The sequence below is a fragment of the Dermacentor albipictus genome, chromosome 5 (assembly GCF_038994185.2).
Source record: "Dermacentor albipictus isolate Rhodes 1998 colony chromosome 5, USDA_Dalb.pri_finalv2, whole genome shotgun sequence".
Classification (NCBI taxonomy): domain Eukaryota; kingdom Metazoa; phylum Arthropoda; class Arachnida; order Ixodida; family Ixodidae; genus Dermacentor; species Dermacentor albipictus.
In genome coordinates this window covers 69364672-69386132 of record NC_091825.1, presented here as the reverse complement: position 1 = coordinate 69386132, position 21461 = coordinate 69364672, and the positions used below count along the sequence as shown (strand labels likewise).

The following is a 21461-nucleotide window of genomic DNA, read 5'->3' as shown; positions in this document are numbered from 1 at the left end:
TTGTGTCTTGGTACGGCCCTGGCTCCCCCCTCCTTTTTTTTCTTTTTTTCCCCCTTTTTTCTGCTTCTATTTCTTTTCTTTCCTGCCCGCGTGCCCACTCTCACGTTCTTGTCCCGTCGTCTTGAGAATGAGGCTCACAGACGTCGGACGACAGCGCCTGTTCCCTCTTGTAATCTCTCTCTTTAAAACCAACCGCCAGCGACAACACCCGCACGTGACGTCACTGCACTAACCCTTTAAAACTAACACGCCGAGGATGACGAGGCCGCCTTTGACGAAGATAGGTCCACCTATCGAAACGTTGGCCAGCCTGTCTGAGGTACTTCAACCCTGTTTAAAAAATTTTATACCACAGTGTGCCATTCCATCTGCCAGCCCCTTTCTTGTTTTTGGACTTACTAAAGTAGTTGGCGTTTGCATACTTACCATGCTTACGCACATCGATGAATGAACCAACAGCCTGTGAAGTGGGGAAAACGATGCTTTTTGGCCGTTTACATAAACAAGTATACCCGTGCACGCACCCAGGATCTTTATTCGGGGAGGGGGGGGGGGGGGGGCAGCCCAAGGTAACTTCTATGCAATGAGGGGGGGGGGGGCACTTTACTACTACAAATGTGATTAACATACACCATTCGCCATAAAAACGCCGTAAACCCACAAGACAGAAATCAAATAAGGTGTATTTTACAGGTACGCCTGTGCGATACACCTCTCCTTCACTTGGCAAGCAAGGAACTACGCCAAATGGACTTGCGCAGGAAAGAAACGCAGGCAGAACGCTGCCAAGGGGCTTTATTCTGGACATTCCGCCATTTTCTTCGATGCGTGACGTAGAGGCGACTCAAATAAAATGGCGCTGTAGGCCCCATTTTCCTTTCGTAACGTGACGCCAACTTGGCGTTTTGCCTAAGAAACTGAAATGAAGGCACTGAACGTAAGGTTCTCGGTAAAGCAAAACAGTTTTCTTCCACAGTAAAAATAAAGCAGCTACTTCAAAGCGCATGATTATTCCGTCGAAAACGCTTCTCGCTTCCGTCGTCTGCTGCGTACAAGCCGTCGTCTGCTTCATTAGCTAGGATGCGTGTCCCCGGGAAATGGAATGAGTCATCGTATGTTGGCTCCGACGCTCTCGTTTTCTTCCCTGAGACAACATATCTACCAGTGGTGGTCTGCGCACGTTCTAGGCCACGTTATCACTATCTCTTGAAATATAAGTGAGTCAGCCCAACTCAGCTGGCTGAGAAAGGCCCAATATCACCGACAGTGTTGCGTGCGCCAGAGATATCCGCTAGCGTGATGCAAGCGCCGGCGCTGCCATCTTATGTTCACTTCGCTGGTTACTCGCACCGCTGGAGGAAACTTCAAGGCGCCGTCTTACGTACATTTCTTTTTTATACATGAAAGAGGCGCCGTTGTCATAACTTTTGAGTGTGCGAAAAGGCATTAATGTTGATTACTATACAAACGCAGTAGCTAAATGTGAACAACGTTGCAGAAAGTTTGCCATGTTCAACCAATATTATTTGGTATAAACGCGTCTTTTAAGTAATGATGGCCCAAAACACAAATACCAACACCACCCGAGAGCGATGCAAATACTATGAGCACGCGTTATGAAAAAACATTTTCGTGGTGCCAAACGACTAGGAAAATGTGGCGATGCGCATTCCTCTCGGCCGCCGTTGTATACGGCTGCTCATTAGCATAATTCGTGTGGCACGTCGCCCCCCAATTATGGCGGAAAATCTCTGCAATGGCTGCCTACCGCAACGTCACGCAACGTCACATTGACGTTTACGAAACTGCCCTTCCTGTGGCGCTCCCCATAGCATATTCCTTCAGCCAATCAGCAAGCTTGCATGGCGCATATCTTGGATCGCCACCACATATTCGCGAAATTGCAGATGTTCGCACTGGCTTCTGTATGCTACCGCTCACTTTCTTTTTGAAGCGCTAACGTCTCAATATAGCGACCAAGGATTTAAAAAATGTATTGGTCGATAAAATTTGCAGCTCCACGTCACGTTCCGTCATCTTGATGAAAACGCAAAATTGCATTTTGCAAGACTTCCGTTTCCCGGCACAAATTTCAAGGCACGTGAGCTCTTCACAGCCACTCAGAGAGTCAGCATGGCGGATAATGACGGCCATGCAGCCGCCATTCGTGTCGAGAACAGCGCCAAAGAACAAAAAGCCAAAGTGCAAAATAAATATTACTTTAGTAGAATACAACTAAAAAAACTGCAGTTGGCAACCAAGGCGCACAAAGCGTGCGGAGTTGTGTTACTTCGCCAGCCAATCACAGAAGCAAACAAAATCATTGTCATGCGGCCTTTTCGAAATGGCCCCCCGGGCCCCCCCTTGGGTACATGCTTGTGTATACCTCAAGAACGTTGTAACGTTTTCTTCTGATATAATATCTGATAACTCTCTTTTCGTTCATCTGTTCATGATAAACCTTTATTCCTTTGTTTCGGGCGTGTTACACAAAATTCGAAAATTTTGGCCGTATATTAAATAAAAATTCCAATCGTCTTGTTTTTCTGTTATTGCGCCAACTTCACTGAGATGATAAAAGTTCGCCAAAATAAAGCGTGGCCTCCCTCCGATGTTGCTCCTGCAGCGTTACCAGCACCACGCAGTGCACGAAATGGAAACTCTGAGGTGGCGTTTTCCGTTCATTCGTTTTTCGTAATAGCGATAGATGGCGGCACATATCTTGTAGCTTTACTTGGAGCGAATGGTAGCTGGCAGCGTCGAGCTGGGTTGTGAGATTGGGCTACTAATAGCCAAACTGGGCCATTTCTTATGTGGATTGGCGTCGAAAATTTCAGTTGGCTAAATGGCTATATTTGGGTTATTTTTGTCTGAAGGAGTTCCTAGTCCTGAGCACGAGGTCGCGGGATCGAATCCCGGCCACGGCGGCTGCATTTCGATGGGGGCGAAATGCGAAAACCCCCGTGTACTTAGATTTAGGTGCACGTTAAAGAACGACCCAGGTGGTCGAAATTTCCGGAGTCTTCCACTACGGCGTGCCTCATAATCAGAAAGTGGTTTTGGCACGTAAAACCCCATAATTTAACACGTCAACAATGACAAAATTCGGGAACGCCAGTTTACGAAAACCCAAAGCTCATATATTGATGAAATCAGGAGTTCGACGAAAACTCCTCTGGTCGGGAATGCTCATAGTCAAGGGTAAAACGGACGCCGACCAAAAACATTAAAAGAAAAAAACCAAGACGTTTCGGCTCCCATACGGGGGCCTTGTTCACAACAAGGCCCCCGCATTGACAACAACAGTCGCTATTGCTCTAGAGCAATAGCGAGTAGCAAAATAATCTGAAGGAAATTTTTTTATAATGATTTCACGTATCCTGCTTTACTGTTCAATATCAGATTAGGGTGTCGAGAAGGTGTAGTTATCATTTTTCAAAGTTCTTTTATAGGTAACACCGACTCGAGCGCAGAACGTGAAAATAAAGAGCAAATAATTTATGGCAAGAAAAGGTTGAGAATAAGCCAGGAATAACCATCCGTTTACCTGCTACTTCCCTCAAACGAAGAGGGAACATGGGTAAAAGAGAGGTATCATTACTGATGATGGGATATGTAGGGTGTCCAAGCTAGCGTCACCCAAGCTCTTCAGAATCGTGTCAGAATACCGGGCGTATTCAGTCTTCCTCAGCGAGATGGGGATGAGGTTGAGGTGGAGTCACCTCGCAGTAGGGGTGGGGGGTGTCAGACTTCTTAATTTTTTTTTTCACTGCGCTGTCCTCGGGATCAGATTATATTTTTAGACTGCACCGCATTTGGCATTGGGTTATATTTTTAGACTGCACAATTTTCAGTATCGGCCCACATTGGGACGTATCATCATCAGCCTATTTTATGTCCACAGCAGGTCGAAGGCCTCTCCCTGCGACTGCCAAGTCGCCTGTCCTGCGCCAACTGATTCCAACTTGCGCCTACAAATTTCCTCACTTCATCACCCCCCCCCCCTTAGTTTTCTACCGTCCTCGCCTGCGCTTCCCTTCTCTAGACACCCATTCTGTAACTCTCATCGTTCATCGGTTATCCATTATACGCATTGCATGACCTGCCCACCTCCATTATTTCTCTTAATGTTATTTAGAATATCGGCTATCGCAGTTTTCTCTCTGATCCACACCGCTCTCTTCCTGTCTCTTAACGTTCAGTCGAACATTCTTCGTTCCATCGCTTTTTGCGCAGCCCTTAGCATGTTCTCGAGCTTCGTTGTCAACCTCCAAGTTTCTGCCCCATATATCAGCACCGGTAGAATCCATTGATTGTCCACTTTTCTTTTCAATAATATTGGTAAGCTTCCGGTCAGGATCTGGCAATGACTGCGGTGTGCACTCCAAGCCATTTTTATTCTTCTGTAAATTTCCTTCTCATGATCAGTGTCACCTGTCAGGAATTGACCTAGGTAAACGTACTTCTATGGAGACTCTAGAGGCTGACTGGCGATCTTGAACTCTTGTTCCCTTGCCAGGCTATTGAGCATTATCTTTCTCTTGTGCATATTCATGTCCAACCCCACTCTTACACGTTCTCTGTTAAGGTCCCCAATCATTTGTTTCTATTTGTCCCCAGTGTTGGTGAACATGACAATGACAATGCCATCTGCGAACCGAAGGTTGCTAAGATATTCACGTTGATCTTCACTCCTAAGCCTTCCCAGTTTAATACGAATACGACTTGCAATCATGTAGTGAAGAGCATAGGAGAGATTTTGTCTCCTTGCTTGACCCTTTTTTTTATAGGTATCGTTCTTCTTTTCTTGTGGAGAATCAAGGTAGTAGTGGAATCTTTGTAGATATTTTCCAAAATATTCACGCATGCCTCGAGTAAATCTTGATTACGTAATGCCTCTATGACTGCTGGCATCTCTAGTGAATCCCTTTTCAGGACCTCTGGAAGCCATACAGAGAGGTTGATTGTGATCTGCAGATTTCTCGATTACCTCATTGATGACCCGGATGTGACCTAGTGTAGAGTGTCCCTTCCTGCGGCCAGCCATTTCCCTTAGTCGGCTGCAGTCAAGTGCTGCCCTTATTCTATCGGTAATTATCTCGGTGAATATTTTATACAATACTGAAAGTAAACTGACGGACTTTTAATTTTTCAATTCTTTAACCCCTCGCTTTTTGTGGATTAGTATAATGTTGGTGTTCTTCCAGTTCTCTGGAACCCTTTGAAGCCATGAGACATTTCATATTAAGAGCCGCGTGTTTTTCAGGCATGATATTCATCCAACTTTGAATAAATCGACTGTTATTCCCTCTTCTCCTGCCGCTTTCCCTCGGTTCATGTCTCGCAAGACCTTTCTAACTTGATCGCTAGTTATTAAAGGAACCTTGTAGCCTGTTCCTTATTTCTTCAGATGGAGGTAGTGTGCCTGCTCTGAGTACTGTACAGGTCAGTATAAAATGATTCCACTGCTTTTACTATATGTTTGAAATTGCTGATGATATTACCCTCCTTATCTTCCAGTGCATACATATTGCCTTGTCCTGTGCCAAGTTCTCATCTCACTGATTGCATGCTGCATATAGTAAACTAAATATTTTTTACTGCTTCCTCAGTCTTTCTCGTGTTATAATTTCGATATCCCTTACCTTCTCCTAGTTTGTCAGTTTCGACAGTTCCGCGAATTCCATATGATCTCTTGAGTTGCGCATTTTCATTCTTTGCTGTTTCTTTATTAGGTTGCTTGGGAGAAATTACCTACTAGTTGCCTTGGTAACACCCCACTTCGATTGCTGCTTTTCAAGCCAGCCTAGTTACGTTTTCATTCATTATCTCTATGTCATTTTTATCTCTCTGTTATAAGACTGCATATTTGTTTCTAGGCACAAGCCTGAATTGGTCTGCTTTTACTCTTATTGCATCTAGGTTGGCCTATTCCTTCTTGACTAATTTTACTCTTTCTCTCTTCATATTGAGGTTTATGCTAGACCTCACTACCCTGTTATCACTGCACTTAACCCTACCTAACACTTCTAGATCCTGCACTATGCTGGGATTAGCAGAAAGTATGAAATGTATTTCATTTCTCGTTTCTCCATTAACGCTTTTCCAGCTCCACTTTCTATTTCAATGCTTCCTAAAGAAGGTATACATTATTCAAAGCTTATTCCTTTCCGCAAATTCTACCAATATCTATCCTCTAGTGTTCCTAGAATCGATGCCGTAGTTGCCAATTGCTTGTTGACCAGCTTACTTTTATACTGTACTATGCTGTAGTCACCAATGACTACAGTATACTGAGATTGACCCTTTTTTCTTCCCTAATTCAACATTTTCATAAAACTGTTCTACTCCTTCATCATCGTGACTGGAGGCTGGAGCGCAAACTTGTACAGCCTTTATTCTATACTTCCTATTTAGCTTTATTACACTACTGCTACCCTCTCATTTAAGCTGTAGAACTCGTCAATGATGTCCGCTATGTCCTTGTGGATTAGGAAGCGTGCACTGTAATGCTTCTTATATGAGAGTCCTTTGTACCAGGGGACGAGGCCGTTAGTCAGCACTATATAAGCCTCACCAGTTCTAACTTCACTAAGGCCAATAATATCGCGCCCAGTGCCTGATAGTTCCTCAGAGTCCTGCTAAGCTAGCTTCACTAAACAGAGTTCGTGTGGTGAACGTTGCTAGCATCAGTTTCCAGTGGCGGCCTGTCCGGGTCCAGAGATTCTTAGCACCCTCTGCTGCGTTACATCTCTGACCGCCGCCTTGGTCAGATGCTCCGCAGCTGCTGGCGCCCGAGGGCAATTGGTTAATCATGGCATGTTAAGTCATGGTAAATATTTCTGGGGTTTTACATGTCAAAACAATGACCTGAATTTGAGGAACGCCGGTGCGGGGCAGAAACTTCCGCGGTGGAATATTCAGTGTCGGGCATCTGCGCTAGACATCTTTTGTTCTAATTCGGCCATCGGACAATTTTATTTATTTATTTATTTATTTATTTATTTATTTATTTAGTCATTTATTTATTTAAAAGAATTAGCAGTTACGTCTGACGAGCGAACCATTCACAGCCATAGCAAGCTTCTGCGTTGTTCTTGGGCTGTTCAGACGCTGTTCAACGTATACGTGGGTGCGACGTCTAGGCGCGACGGAGTCCTTAAGGCTACTCCTGCTGGGTAGATGTAACACCATCCTGACTACTGCGAAACGTCTAACAAAGCTGGCATGACGAAGCGCACCACTAATGGTGAATAGAACTTTTTTTCTGGGACGTGTTTCTGGGGCTTACTAAACATTCTTTTTCGGTGCTTGATGAGCCATATGGAAGGAAAAACAACGCGCACACAAAACGTACGTGCACATGCGTGCGCGCATGTGTGTGTGGGTGGGTGTGTCCTTCTTGTCGTATGTCCCATCTAGAGCTGAAAAACACTATTTAGCCACCAGTGGTGTTGTACAGGTCGCACATCAACAGTGCACAAGGTGAGACCGACGGAAAAACGTAATGGTGAGTGCAGCGGGCTTCTATGCTGGTGATGCCATCATCGCATCCCGTCTGCACACAAATGTGTTTATGCTGATGCGTTCACTTAAACAATAATATATATATATATATATATATATATATATATATATATATATATATATATATATATATATATATATATATATATATATATATTGTCACGGCGAGCAGTGGTCCATGACAATATATGCAGTAGCCCAAGGTGGCCCACACTTTAGTCTGCACTATCTCTAGGATCGGCCCATGAAAAAGTCAAGAAACGTGCCCCATACGTAAAAGTGTTAGTAACTCGCCAATGACGCATTCCGATAGCAGAAAAGGAGCGGAGGCAAGGAGCACAAAGAGGCATCGCAGTAACGCAACGAGAGTGGGGCTACTTGCTCCCCGATTGCAACGTTGCATGCGCTGCAAGGGAAGGTTCGAGGGTGAATGTGCATCACGTGATCGAGATTGCTTACCTTCCCGTGGTGATTATGTGAACTTCGCTTCTCAGGCCCATCGCTACCACACACTGAACCAAAACGACGCCAATATAATCAAAACAAAATTATATGAGGCATTTGCTTCACGGGACTTCCTTCGCACTCCGCTATTGGCGCGGGAGCCACTCCAACTGCGCTAGACTTTTCTCGGCGTAGCTAAACTGCTCTTATTCTTTCATTGGATCATAGTGCTCGAGCTCGTATTGACATGTGTGCTTATTTATGCTTTTCTCGGGGCTGCATTTCATCCGCTAACAGCTTAAGGTTATCGCTCAGCGTAAGACGTGCCTGCATGATTTGGAACTTGTTGGAGCATGTTGAACTTGTTGGAGCATGTTGATTTGGAACTTGGAGCATGTTGTCGCTGATTATACCTCTCGTGCATCTTTTCGTCTAACCTTGTGCAATCATATTGTGTGCGCGACACAAATTATGTAATACTGTCGGGATCCGAAGGCACGCGGGCACCAGCGATTACCCCAGAACCTTCGATAAGTCGTGTATAAAGGCCAGCGCGCTTGATCTGCAGGCCAGATTTTCGACAATCGCCGTCTGTGCTTGCCGCTATCATCGCGCTTGACTTTTGCTTGTTTTTTTTTCTGGGTACAGGTTTGCCCAATACCGAGTTACTTTCGTCATTCGCAGTTTTCGCTACTGTGTTCACCATCTCTACAACGTGACATCTGGTGGAAGTGCTTGTGCGCTCATCTTGAAACTGTAAAAGCGCACAAAGACAAGAACGAAGAGAGTGGACAGGATGAGGCGCTTCATTTACCACAAGCCTCCACAGATTCATGTTCCCATCCCGAACCGAGAAGACAACACCAACGCCTCCACGGGCGGGCCAGCTAGCCGCAGGTTGCAAGGATTGTTACCGAAGTACGAACCTCTTCCCGAGAAGGCCAGTGCAATGAAGGCCAAGTCAACAACCACAGTGGCAGCCCCAGCGTCACCCATCATGCTGCAACAGCCCAAAAGCCGACCTTCGGCTGATCATCGTTTGAAGACACAGAACATGGCTGGAAGCATTGGGAAGAGTGGCTACACTCAACAACTGGAACTACGACGACAACTTAGCTGCGGCACGTATATTTCTTCTTGGTAGACGTCACCAGGACGTGATTCTAGAATCATGAGTCCACCCTGACAACGTGGGACCCATTTCGCAGCACCTTCTTGAACACCTTCGCGAGCGTCGTCCGCAAAGAGAGGGTGGAAGCGATATTGAAATTCCGTGCGCATCTCACAAACGAGAACATTGCAATCTACACTGAATCTTCCGCCACTCCTACCTGTACATGTTTGAGAACAAGAAAGTCCGCTTTCTAATGCGTAGTGTGAAGCAAAAGCTATTCACCGGATTGATTCGCAACCCAACCAAGACGGATAGATGGATAGATACAACTTTCTTGTACGTCCGGCAAGGTTTAACGCGACCCGGGCTCAGGTCTCCCACGGAGGAACGTCAAGGCCCTGCCTCAACGCCGCCTCACGGGCTTGCTGGACTGCCCACGTCTGGATTCCGAGGTCTGAGCTGCGCAGAGCGGCGGCCCACCTCGACGACAGGGTCTCCGGAGTAACTGCCATCCCTGCTATAACTACATTGCACTCCTACAGCATGTGTTTGAGTGTTGCTGGTCCTTCCTGGCACAATTTGCACGTGTCGTCCTGATGCTTATCTGGGAAGATACGTTTGAGACGGAATGGATTAGGGAACGGGTTTGTCTGGAGTTGTCGCCAGGCGACGGCCTGCCTCCTGTTCAATTTGGGACTCGGCGGTGGGTATATCCTTCTGGCGTTCAAATATGCACTGGTGATGTCGTTGTATCTTGTGAGCCTGTCCCGTTCTGCTCGAGAAGCGTTCGCTATCGTGCGAGAGGCGTTGCCCTGTTCGGCGCTTCGGGTCAAGTCTCGCACCGTCCGGTGCGCCGTCTCGTTTAGGTTCGGGAGCGCGTCGCCTTCCGTGGTGACGTGCGCGGGGAACCATATAATCCTCGAGCTCGCGGTTTTGGATCTGCCCGCTTTGGCCAGAATGGATATGGCTTCCTTGGAAATTCGACCTTTGGCATAATTCTTTACTGCCGTTTGCGAGTCACTTAGTACGACTTCGCATTCCTGTTCTGTGAGGGCCAGCGCAATCGCTACTTCCTCCGCTATTTCCGAGTGTTTGGTGTATACACTGCATGTGGTTCTGATTTTTTATTCTGCGTCTATGACTACGGCGGCGTATGTTTGGCCGTTCGCATATTCGGCTGCGTCGACAAAGCGCGCGTTTCTGTCCCTGCCGAATGAACGGAGCAGAGCTTCGGCTCTTGCCTTTCGTGTACCTCGGTTGTAATCGGGGTGCACGTTTCTTGGGATGGTTGCCACCGTAATGGTCTCTCTGATTTTGTTGGGGATTTGCATTTTCTGGCCGTGCTGGTTGTGGTACCTTATGCCGAGCGTGTTCATAATGTGTCTTCCCGTCGTGGTGGTCGACAGGCGTTCGAGCTGCGAGATGAGTTGTGCTTCGGCTATTTCTTCTATGGTGTTGTATATGCCCAGCTGAGTCAGGAGCTCGGTGCTCGTCGATTCCGGTAGGCCCAGGGCTATCTTGTACGTTTTCCTTATGATCGTGTTAATCTTGTTCTTTTCCGCGACGTACCAGTTGTGGTAGGCGGCTACATAGGCGATGTGGCTGGCAACGAATGAGTGGATCAGTCGAATGACGTTGTCTTCCTTCATGCCCGCGTGTCTATTGGTTATTCTCTTTATGAGTCTCGTGGCGCTGATGACTTTGGCTTCGATCTTCCTCACGGTTTCACCGTTAGCTCCGTTGGCCTCAATGATCATTCCGAGGATTTTGATCTTGTTTACTTTGGGGATTGCGTTTCCGTCTTGGGTGTACAGGCCGATTTCCTCGTACTCCCGGGGTCCTTCGCAGAATTTTTAACGGAATCCACGGGCATCGAGAAGACGCTGCAAATACGCCCTCGTCAAGTAATAGTAAAGGGCTTTGGCCGAAGAATGAATTCCAAGCATTAGGCTCCGATGAGCTCTGAGAGACCATCAGAGCCGCTATACACGAAGAACTGCGCAAGATGGACCGTTTGAGGCAGCTTCCAGTAGCCTTAATTGTTGACATTGTCCGAGAGAAGATCCAGCAGTCACTTGGAGTCTCCCAGTCACCGCAGCCTCAGCGGGAAGCGATGACTTACGCCGCCGTACCCCGCTGTCACGTTCTCCTTCCACGCCAGTGTCTGGGCCCTATAGCGCCACATGTCCGTCGTTCACCACCTCCATCGCACGTCTACCCGTGTATAATTTCAAGGAAGTTTGATTTTCGCGTCCACCCGACCAAAGTCCACTCTGCTATCAAGGCGGGTAAGTGTACCACGTATGCCGCTAGTGCCCATACCGCGAGATGGGACTACGTGGGGTCGCCGTCAACGCGCCGCGCCCACAGCTGGGTGAATGACCACGAGACATCGACATCTACCTGGGTGCAACCGACTGGAGACCGCACTGATCTTCCAGTTCATCGTCGCCTGATCGCTACAATTCGTCACAGCGTCCGCCATACACTGGCCCAATCCGGGATTTTTCGGTTAACCCATATCCGGAAAACTTAAAGCAGCCACCGATTGAAGTGCGGTTGCTGTTCGGCGAAATGCTGAAGATTCTGCGCTGCAAACGACTACGCCTCAACATCCTACTCGACGATGTAGCGACGACACGCTACCATCAAAACGAAGTCGCAAAGTCACAATGGAGCCGCCTACAGAAGACCTGACGACAAGACGTAACAACGGGACATGCGAAGTAGCTGTGATCCGACGCCGTGACCTAACCGTAACGAAGACGAAGAACTACCGACCCCGGTGTGCTCCTCGACGCCCACGCGGTCACCGCTCTTGTCCGACATCGGAGCCGACTGCTCTGTAATGAGTGGATCCTTCGCCGCCAAGTTAAAGTTAACACTGCATTGGAAGCCGCCAAATCTGGACAACTGGAGGACACACGATAGCACCGTCTGAAATCTGCACCGCAAGGGTTGCAGTGCATAACCAGGCTTGTCCTGCTACGTTTGTTATCTTTCCAAAATGCCCACGGTACGTAAAGCTCAGCAAGGACTTCCTATACGAACACGGCGCACTCATAGATAGTCTATAACGCTGTCCCCGAAGCAAGCGATTCCATCCAATAGGAGTGCGAGTTACCGTGCCTTGAACGTGCTAGAAGATCAAGTCACTATTGCACCTCGCGCTAGCATGATGATTTCCGTCGGAACAGAAGACACGGAAGACGTGGAAGGCGTCGTTAAGAGTGACCAACAACAGTCGCTAGACCGTGAAATTGACGTCGCAAAGGGAATCCTGCAATTGCTTGGAGCAAAGGCGCTTCACTGGCGTGACAAACTTCTGTCGTAAATTTAAACACCTGAGCAAAGGCACGAAGATTGCATGCATAGAAAAAGTTGCAGGAGTCAGCGATACGTTTGTCCTCTCGGATTCCGCCTAAGCAATAACGATGGTCCATGTTACTGAACCAGTCCTCGATATTAATCCGAGTCTTCCAACGCTTAAGCATGCACAGCTCAAAGGCCTCCTCCAGCAATACAAGGAATGCTTCCCGTTGCGATCCATTTGGTATTTGCTTGGCGCCTGAAACTTTCCACATACGATGGAAACGGTATTGACCGGCCTAAAATGAGATACCTGTTTAGCGTACCTTGATGACATCGTCCTCTTTGCCTCAAACTTTGGCGATCATCTTAAGCACCTTGCAACAGTTCTAGAGGCCATCAAATCAACTCGCCGTGAGCTTATAACCCTGAAGCCCCTCCGGCTTCAGGGTTATCGCTCATTGGCGCTTCCCTTACGAAGACCTGCTGTTCCATGGGACACGTCATCAGAACGTCATGAGTCCTTGCTAATTTCGGATCACAGCATGACTGTAGTAAATGTGACTGTTAGCGGTATGTCCCGTATGAATGCTCCCCTGTAATTACGATAAAGGACTACAAACGTGCTGATCACAATTCAATTATCGATTTTTTGGAATTCTCGTTTGGCCAACTTGAGCACCACTCAAAGGAAAAAAACTGTAGATGACCTTTGGAATGAAATTAAGGATATAGTAAACCATTGTTTGGAACGATTTGTGCCAACTCAAAAAAAAAGAATTCGAAACAACGCCGGCCTAAGATTAACCACGGCATCATTCACATGAAAAGAAAGCTAAAGCGACTGCGTAAGAAGTGAAAGGGTTCGGACGAAATACCGAGACTTCGCGCAGAATTGAGGCGTACTCTAACACTATCCAAAAAGGAATTCTTCGAACAAACACTGACAGGGTTCCTAAAAACTTCTCCACGGGAATTCTGGAGATATCTACGCAGTAGGAAAGATAAAATTGAAGAAATTGTAACAGACAATATAAAGTTAACAAAGTCTGTGGACGTTGCCGAACATATCAACTACTTCTTTCAATCTGTGTTTACTAACAATACAAACATGAATACAGGCGAGCATTTACAGTATATTATACGTTACCCAATGGGAAATCTGGTAATCAAACAAGGGGGAGTGTTCGAATTGCTGCTGAATTTAGAAGGAAATGAATGTAGTGGACCTGACAGGATTTGTCCTGAATTTCTGAAACGCTATGCGGAATGAATGTCCTACTGCTTAACGACAATTTTCCAGAAATTATTACATACGCATTATCTACCCACAGACTGGCACAGGGCCGTACTTTTTTTTTTATTGCGATAAGGACTTGCCCTTAAGGCATAATTCTTGGTGCGTATATGTGTATTGTATGTGTGCTGTGAGGCCTGTGTAGTGTATAAATTGAAGCAGTGTTTTGTGGAATCTGTTGTCATGTATCCAATGGTCATAGCTCATAGCTCATAGCTCATAGCTTATCAGTCTGCAAGCGGAAGCCGGCTTGCAGTAGGAGACGTGAGCGTTCCGATTTTAAACCAGTACATGTCCATATTAGGTGGTATGCATCTGCTTCCATCACAGGAACGGAGCAGTATGGACACGTCGCACCCAGTGGTAAATGCGACCAGTCCCACCTTGAGATAACAGCCAGTGTAAGGGCCACCCCGGCCTGAAGCCTCTTAAGCTTCCTCCGCCCTAGTGAGGTGAAGGGGGAGGGAGCAGACACACGGTGGGATAAGAGCGCGTGTGTCCTGCCGGACAAAATTTTTACGGGCTCGGAGCGAGTAAAGGGGTTGAGGTGGGAGGGGAATAGACGGAAGATCAGGATTAGGAGAGCAGTGTGCCTGCTAATCAGCAGCAATGTTGTGAGGGTTCGCTGAATGGCCTTGAATCCAGTGTACCTTGACGCAAGTAACTGTTTTACTATTCATAGTGTGTATTGTCTCGCAGATTTCCATCGCCTTATCGACCTTCTTTAGTTCCTGAATAGCCGCTAAAGAATCAGTGAAGATGTCTAGTTGCTTGATGGTAGGCAGCTTAGATGTCGCATCTTGCACAGCGTCGTGGATCGCTTGAAGTTCCCATTACTAGAGCGCTGGCTTCCGTAGATAAATAGCGCTGGTGGTCACTGATGAAATTATGCGTAGTACTTAGGAATGATGTCCTTCCGCCGTCTGGGAGAATGGCAGCATCGGTATAGACTTTGCAGGTGTTAGCGCATGATGCATCGACGATATTGTGTTCGTCAATAATAGCTGTTGTATCGCTGCGTCATAACTTCATTGGCTTATTAGTTGTGGTGCTGGTGAATTCCCAGGGAGGCATTGGGTAGGGCTGATTGTCAATCCGAGAGCCGCGTTGAAAATGAGCATGCAACGCAGCGACAGCCGGAATAAGTAGCTTTTTTATTTCATGTGCTTTTTCACGTTGCAAAATTAGCTCTGCAATTGTGTTGAGCTGGGCATGTTCCTGTAAGGTTGGTATCGGAGTGATGCGGGGCAGCGCTGCGATTGTGCGCATAGCATCGCGATTAATCGTCTGCAACTGTGCCAGCTGTGCCAAAGTCAGCCGTTGAAATGGTGCCTGATATAAAATTCGTGGCTGCAATACTGCACTCACCAACCGTCGAGCTACGTCAGTACAAGCTCCAGCTGCTTTTGCTGCAATGCGACGAATAAGGTGAAGGGTTTTTGTCGAACTCTGTCTGGTTTTACGGAGCCAGTGTGCACCACTGCCGGAGTGGTGAATATGGAGACCCAGTATACGGACCTCAGAAGGCTCAGGGATTGTCACTGCTCCGAGTTTAAATGTAAAGGGGTGCTGCGTGATTCATGTGCGTCCTTTCTTGTTGGCCACCACAACATAGCTTGAATTTTGGGTGGAAATGTCCAACCCTGCTTTCCGAGCGTAGTTGTTCAGAACATCAAGGGCTTCTTGAAGCTGTTGAGTTTGTCTATATATATCTTCATGAACGGACCACAAAGTGACGTCATCCGCATAGATTAAGGACCTCACGTCGGGAATCCAATGTAGTTGCCAGGCTAGAGGTATTAGAGTAACGTTGAAGAGAGGAGCAGCCAAAACCAAGCCTTGTGGGACTCCACTGTTCGATGTGAAGCATCTTTCTTGCCTTCCATCTACTCTAATCGCAAATGTGCGATTCTGAAGAAATGAGTAGATGAATCTTATCACCCGCGGTGGAAGTCCCAGGTCGATGAGGTTGGCTATAATGATTTCATGGTTATACCAGTGTACAAAGGCGGTGATCGCACACTTGTAATTAAGTACCGTACCATTTCACTCACATGAATCAGTGTAAACTTCTAGGACGCATCATTGCAAAACGTATTGTTACGGGGATGTTGCGAATATATAAAAACTATATTTAATATATATATACAGGATGAGCCAGAGTAGCTAAGATGGCTGACCACCAACTTCACGCAGCATCCAGCGCCCCGATCTTCTTCTTCCTCTCTCTTCTCTCATCCTTCTGTAACAATATTTTACCATTTCTAGCCCCCGTCCGGTCACTGCAGGCGTGCCACAGGTGTCAGTGGTGAGCCCCTTCCTTTTCAACCTGGCCATGGCAGGGTTGCCTGCTGCCCTGCCGATCGACCCTCACTTCCCCGTGCAGTCCTCAATCTACGCGGACGACATCGCCCTATGGGTGCGGGTACCACCACAACACATCCTCAAGGCACGTGCGGCCCTGCAGAGAGCCATGGACACTGCGGCTGCCTACTTGTACAGCATCGGCCTTACCATCTCGGCCAGGAAGACCGAGGCCCTGCTACTGCATCCCAAAGCATCAGCCCACTGCTCAGCTGCCCGGCTGCGCTTGGAGGGCGTCCAGATCCCATGGAGCAAGGCAGTCACCTCCCTGCGGCTGCGCATTGACCATCGGCTGACCTGGCTGCCGGCTACCAAGGCCCTGTGCGCCCAGACGCTTCGGGTCCACAAGGCTATCTCACAGCTCCTTGCCCGTGGACAGGGCTGTACCATAAGGTGGGCCCTGCAGCTATTTGAAGCTGCAGCCACTTCACGGCTACTGTATGCCCTCCCTCTTGTGGCGCTGCCCCCACCCCGCCTGCGGAAACTGGAGCTGCAGTACCGGTCAGCAATATCGCTCTGCCTTGGCGTTCCCCGAACCTCACAAGTGGCCGTCACTTTGGCTGAGGCAGGTGCCTGGCCCCTGTCATTACTCTTCCTGCAACAGGGGCTACGACACATTGATCGTCTACATCATCCCGCAGATGGTCAAGCACTCCTGACCCGCCTACGCTCCCGGCAAGCATCACACATGGGACGGCTGTGTGGCCTCTATAAGGAAGTCATCGGGGACATGCCTGCAAACGTTGTACAGCCTCGCCCGCCACATCGACCACTAATCCCTACTGCGACGGAGCTGCCAGGTGTCTCGAAGAACCCTTCCCCAGCATGTGCCCTACAGCAGACGGCAGCCTCTCTCCTCCAAGAGAGACTTGGGGACCACCTTCACGTCTTCATCGATGAATCCCTGATATCGGGGACGGGCTCATCCACAGCAGCCTGCGTTGCACCGACCCTACAAAAGGGCAAGCTGTGCCATCTCCCGGGGCATGCAGGCTCTACCGCAGCAGAGCTAGCAGGACCCCACCTTGCTGTGGACCTACTTGCAGAGGAGCTACCAGCGACCCCCGCAGCCATCTTGTGTGACTCCAAGGCGGCGCCGCTCTGCCTGCAAAACCCTGACAGGGCTACCCTTGGGGTTGCACTGCTCTCTTCAAGACTGACGACCCTTCAGGGCCCAGGATGCTCACTATCCCTGCATTGGCTACCGGCACACGTGGGGATCCCGGGCAATGAAGAGGCGGACACTCTGGCAAAAAGTGCCCACCACTCAAGCGTGCCCCTCAGCCCTGCTGTAACGGCCGCAGACTTCTTAAGACACAGGCTGCGCCGGCACATCATCGCCTGCCACCCGGACAAACGGGTATCCCTGGGCCGGCCTCCACGGCCTCTTCCACAGCATGGACTACTACGAAGGGATGCCTAGTTGCTGCTCCGACTGCGAGTTGGCTGCAACTGGATGGCAGCCCGACGGCACCGCCTTGGGAAAGCCACCTCACCAGCCTGTGCCTCCTGTAGTGAATCAGACTCAGAGCACCTCCTGCAGGCCTGCCCTGCTCACTTGCAGCACCGCGGCCGACATCTGCAAGAGTTACACCGTCTGGGGCTCCCATGTTCACGACAGGAACATATCCTCTTCCCCTGTCGTAATCAGCTACCAGCCTTCCTAAGTGTCGTCGAGTACCTCGACTCGTCAGGGCTCTTGGTGAGACTCTGGGAAATTTCTACAAAGATGGATGGCCTAACGGCCATCCCACCACCTCGGGCTTCCTGATCCGCCACTACTTCGCTTTTGCTGGGCCACCTCCTATACGGTCTACCTCGAGCCTACTCCTCCGGTCGAACCCACGGGCCCTCCCGGCCGGGCTGCTCTGATGCTGCTAGAATGACCCTCTATCTTTCTCCCTCCTACCGTCTCTCTATTTTAATCCCATCTCCCCCACCCTGCTGGTGCTGAGCCGTGCTCCCGCATGGGTTGCAGAAGATAGTGCTAGCCTTTCCTCCTTCCTTCCCCACAAGAACAAGGTCTTTCTCTCTCCCTCTAGAAGTGAATGGTTTACTTTACTCGTCCCAGCATGGCTTTGGTGCTGGACTATCTACCATTACACAATTATTTGAAGTAATTCACCATCTCACTGCAACCTTAGATGAGAAGCATCGGATTGACGCCTTTTGCATAGATTTTGCGAAAGCCTTTGATGAAATTCCGCTTAATAAGCTGATCTTTAAACTGAGAGAAATAGGTATCGATGAAAGATTAGTGCTATGGATAAAAGAATATTTAAGTGATCGTAAACAGACCGTAAGTTTAGATGGTAGCCTGTCGAGTCCACTCCAAGTGCTTTCAGGTGTTTCTCAGGGGTCAGTCTTGGGCCAACTCTTATTTCTTATATATCTAAACGATATCTGCTCTCTTCTTGAAGAACCGGTCAGAATGAAGCTTTTTTGCAGATGACTGCCTAATTTCTTCTACCGTAACCAATGTTTAGGATCAACTCAGAATTAGTCGTTCCGAAAATTTCAGCCGCTGGTATAAATTATGAGTTATGAATATGAACTACATTAAATCAACACACACCCACATTTGACGAACAAAGCAAACGCTCTGCATTTTAACTATTACATCGATGGTAATTTGTTAGTTCGTGCTAACCAGTTTAAATATTTAGGTGTTATAGTCACGCATAATCTGACATGGCATACACACATAGAAAATTTGTGCTTGAAGGCGAACCAGAGACTAGGATTCTTAAGGCAAAAACTAAGCTGATAGCTTATGTAAATGTAAAGGAATGTAAAGCTGACAGCTTATAAAACTTTTGTTAGACCTTTACTTGAATATGCCTCAGTCATCTGGAGCGCTCATCAGAAAGAAATGACTACAAGGTTAGAAAAAGTTCAACGTCGTGCCGCGCTGCTCAAAGTACCGTTGTTTAGATTCCGTCACACTGACGTTGCAGTCTTGTGAAGGGGAAACACTAGAAGTACGATGGCCAAAAAATTGTCTCAAAGTGTTTTTATAATACTACATGGACATTTAAAAATTATCAAAGATGAGTATGTGCAACTTCAGGAAAACGAAGCAGTCGTGCTAATCACCGATATGTTTTACGCTCATACTTTGTTCACAGTGATGTGTCCCACTTTTCTTTTTTTCCCTGCCGTGATTGAACTTTGGAAAGCTATACCAAGCTTTGTGGCAAATGCCAGTGACGTTTGAGACTTTGAGAAATTCTTAAACATGTATTTTTGTGATTCCGCTGCCGTTTGATGCACCTGCATATATGGTCTGCCTGTATTTAAAACCCTCCCTGTAAGAACCCTCAGCAGAGGGTTGACAGTATGAAGAAATGAAAATAAATAAATAATCCATAGGAAACAGCTGTCGTTGCAAATGCTGGCATCCCGTCGACAGGGACTCAGTGGGCACGTTTCTTGGTCTGTGTGCAAAATGGTGCAGCAGAATGTCCCTGCACTGATGTATGCGGACGACGTAGTGTTACTAGCAGAGAATGCAAGAGATTTACAGATTTACACCAATATGTGTGTCAACGCAACGACAACTCTATGCCTTTAATTGAGCAACAAGAAATCGGGAATTATGACCTTTACTGAAGAGACGAGTATGTGTTGTCCATTCAACAGCAAGTCACACCCATAGTCTAGCAACACAAAAACATCAGCGTATGCGTAAACGAAGGAAACACTTACCCACCAAGATAATCTCAAATAAAAGAGAAGGGAGAATAAACATAGGGCGCTTTTGGGCCACAATAACTACGAAGTGGTGCATGAAATCTGGAACGGAGTTATGGTGTCAGCGCTGACGTTCGCAAATGCAATTCTGCGTCTGAAACCCGATATATTCGCGGGGTGTGAATTTAAGCAATGATCGGTGGGCCGGTTGACATTGGGGGCCCACGGCAAAACCACAAATGATAGGCAATGCAAGGGGACATGGGTAGGACCTTGTTTGAAATTAAGTCAGAGAAGCGCAGAGCAAAGTTAGTTATGAAGAAAGACTCAGGAATATACACCAAAATAAATGGGCTGCTAAAGTGCACACCTACCTTCACCTAAAAAGCGTGGACACAGAATGGAGGAAGAGGTCAAGAAAGTTCGCCGCCAAGTACAGGGTAATTGAAAGTGTAGATAGACCACAAGCAGTAATCAGAAAGAAAGTGAGATAAACAGAGACAGCGAATTGGATGTAAAGAATGCAAATGAAAAAACTCCGTGCCTTTCCACTCTGTGAAGAACCATGACCAGCAAAGCTGTGTATGTGGGCCCCTTTACGGCGAACTGCACTTCCGCCGCGGGTCGGGCCGGCATTGTACGATCTTCAATATCGGCCCACGCATATATATATATATAAGCACGCTCACTAGGAACTTTCGTGCGATAGAACCGTGCGTGGACCGTGCAGAAGTAAGCGGCCGCGGCTCTAGGCATCGGCTTCACAGTGCGTCTGCATCATTGATAGTGGCACACGGAAAGAGGCGCAGTCGTCCTTGGTAAGCGATAGGCTCGACGCACTGTTGAGAGCGCTGCAATACGATAGCGCACGAGCTCAATCACGTGGTTTTATTTCATATTTCACGCGCTTTTTTAAACGCCGACAGAAAAGTGGCCACGTGGCATGTACGTTGCCACAAAATAATTGGATAGGTCGTTTCTGAACCCCCTCTGCAACACGACGAAACGTCCTTGGCTCTAAAGTGAATATTGAACATTTAGCATAGTTCATCTTAGTTAATTATCTAATTACGCAGAATATACAAAAATTCCTAAGGAGTGCCACATGACGGGAAACCATATGCCGTTGCTTTCATTCAGCTGCGGCTAACCACTCTCTTTAAGTCTTTGGTACAAGTTACGTGAAGCACGCTGTATACTGCTTTTGTCCATAACGGTGCTGTACGATGGCGGGGAAAATTGTCGTAGACATGTTTTGGCATAGGCGGCACGACAGCGTGACGCCAATTCAATGATTACTATCGAAAGGATGATCGCGTGACAACGACGGTACCACCACCGAGATGGCATAATGACACCTGAATGACGACAGCGTGATCAAGAGAACATGGACAAAAGCTGCGCGTTTGCACTTCTTCACTCGTTTGCTCCATGGAGGCCGCACGCTCCTCCGACCCCTCTCTTCGTAACCATGCAAATGCCATGCATTGCATAAGTCGGTCCAAGCGAAGCTGTGCTGCGGCCAAGAAGGAACTACCGAGACAGAGTATAGCTACTGCGTTCGTTGAAAAACGCTTCCTGCGACACTGTTGCGTGAGAGCACGTGTTGTTGTAGTCTGTCCTCACGAGAATGGCCAAAGGAGCCAAATAAACTCATTTGCTTTAAAACAACGCAAGCATGCAACGACACCGCTATTAGCAGCGTTAACAGGT

General features: G+C 47.7%; 1 protein-coding gene across 1 annotated transcript; it reads left to right on the top strand.

Moving 5' to 3' along the window:
- Positions 1-8767: 8767 nt before the first annotated feature.
- On the top strand, positions 8768-17722 carry LOC139060302 (uncharacterized). Its single transcript, XM_070539402.1, has 3 exons — positions 8768-9008; positions 15980-17304; positions 17519-17722. Exons 1-3 carry the CDS (start codon positions 8768-8770, stop codon positions 17720-17722), a joined length of 1770 nt encoding a protein of 589 aa, XP_070395503.1.
- Positions 17723-21461: the final 3739 nt, after the last annotated feature.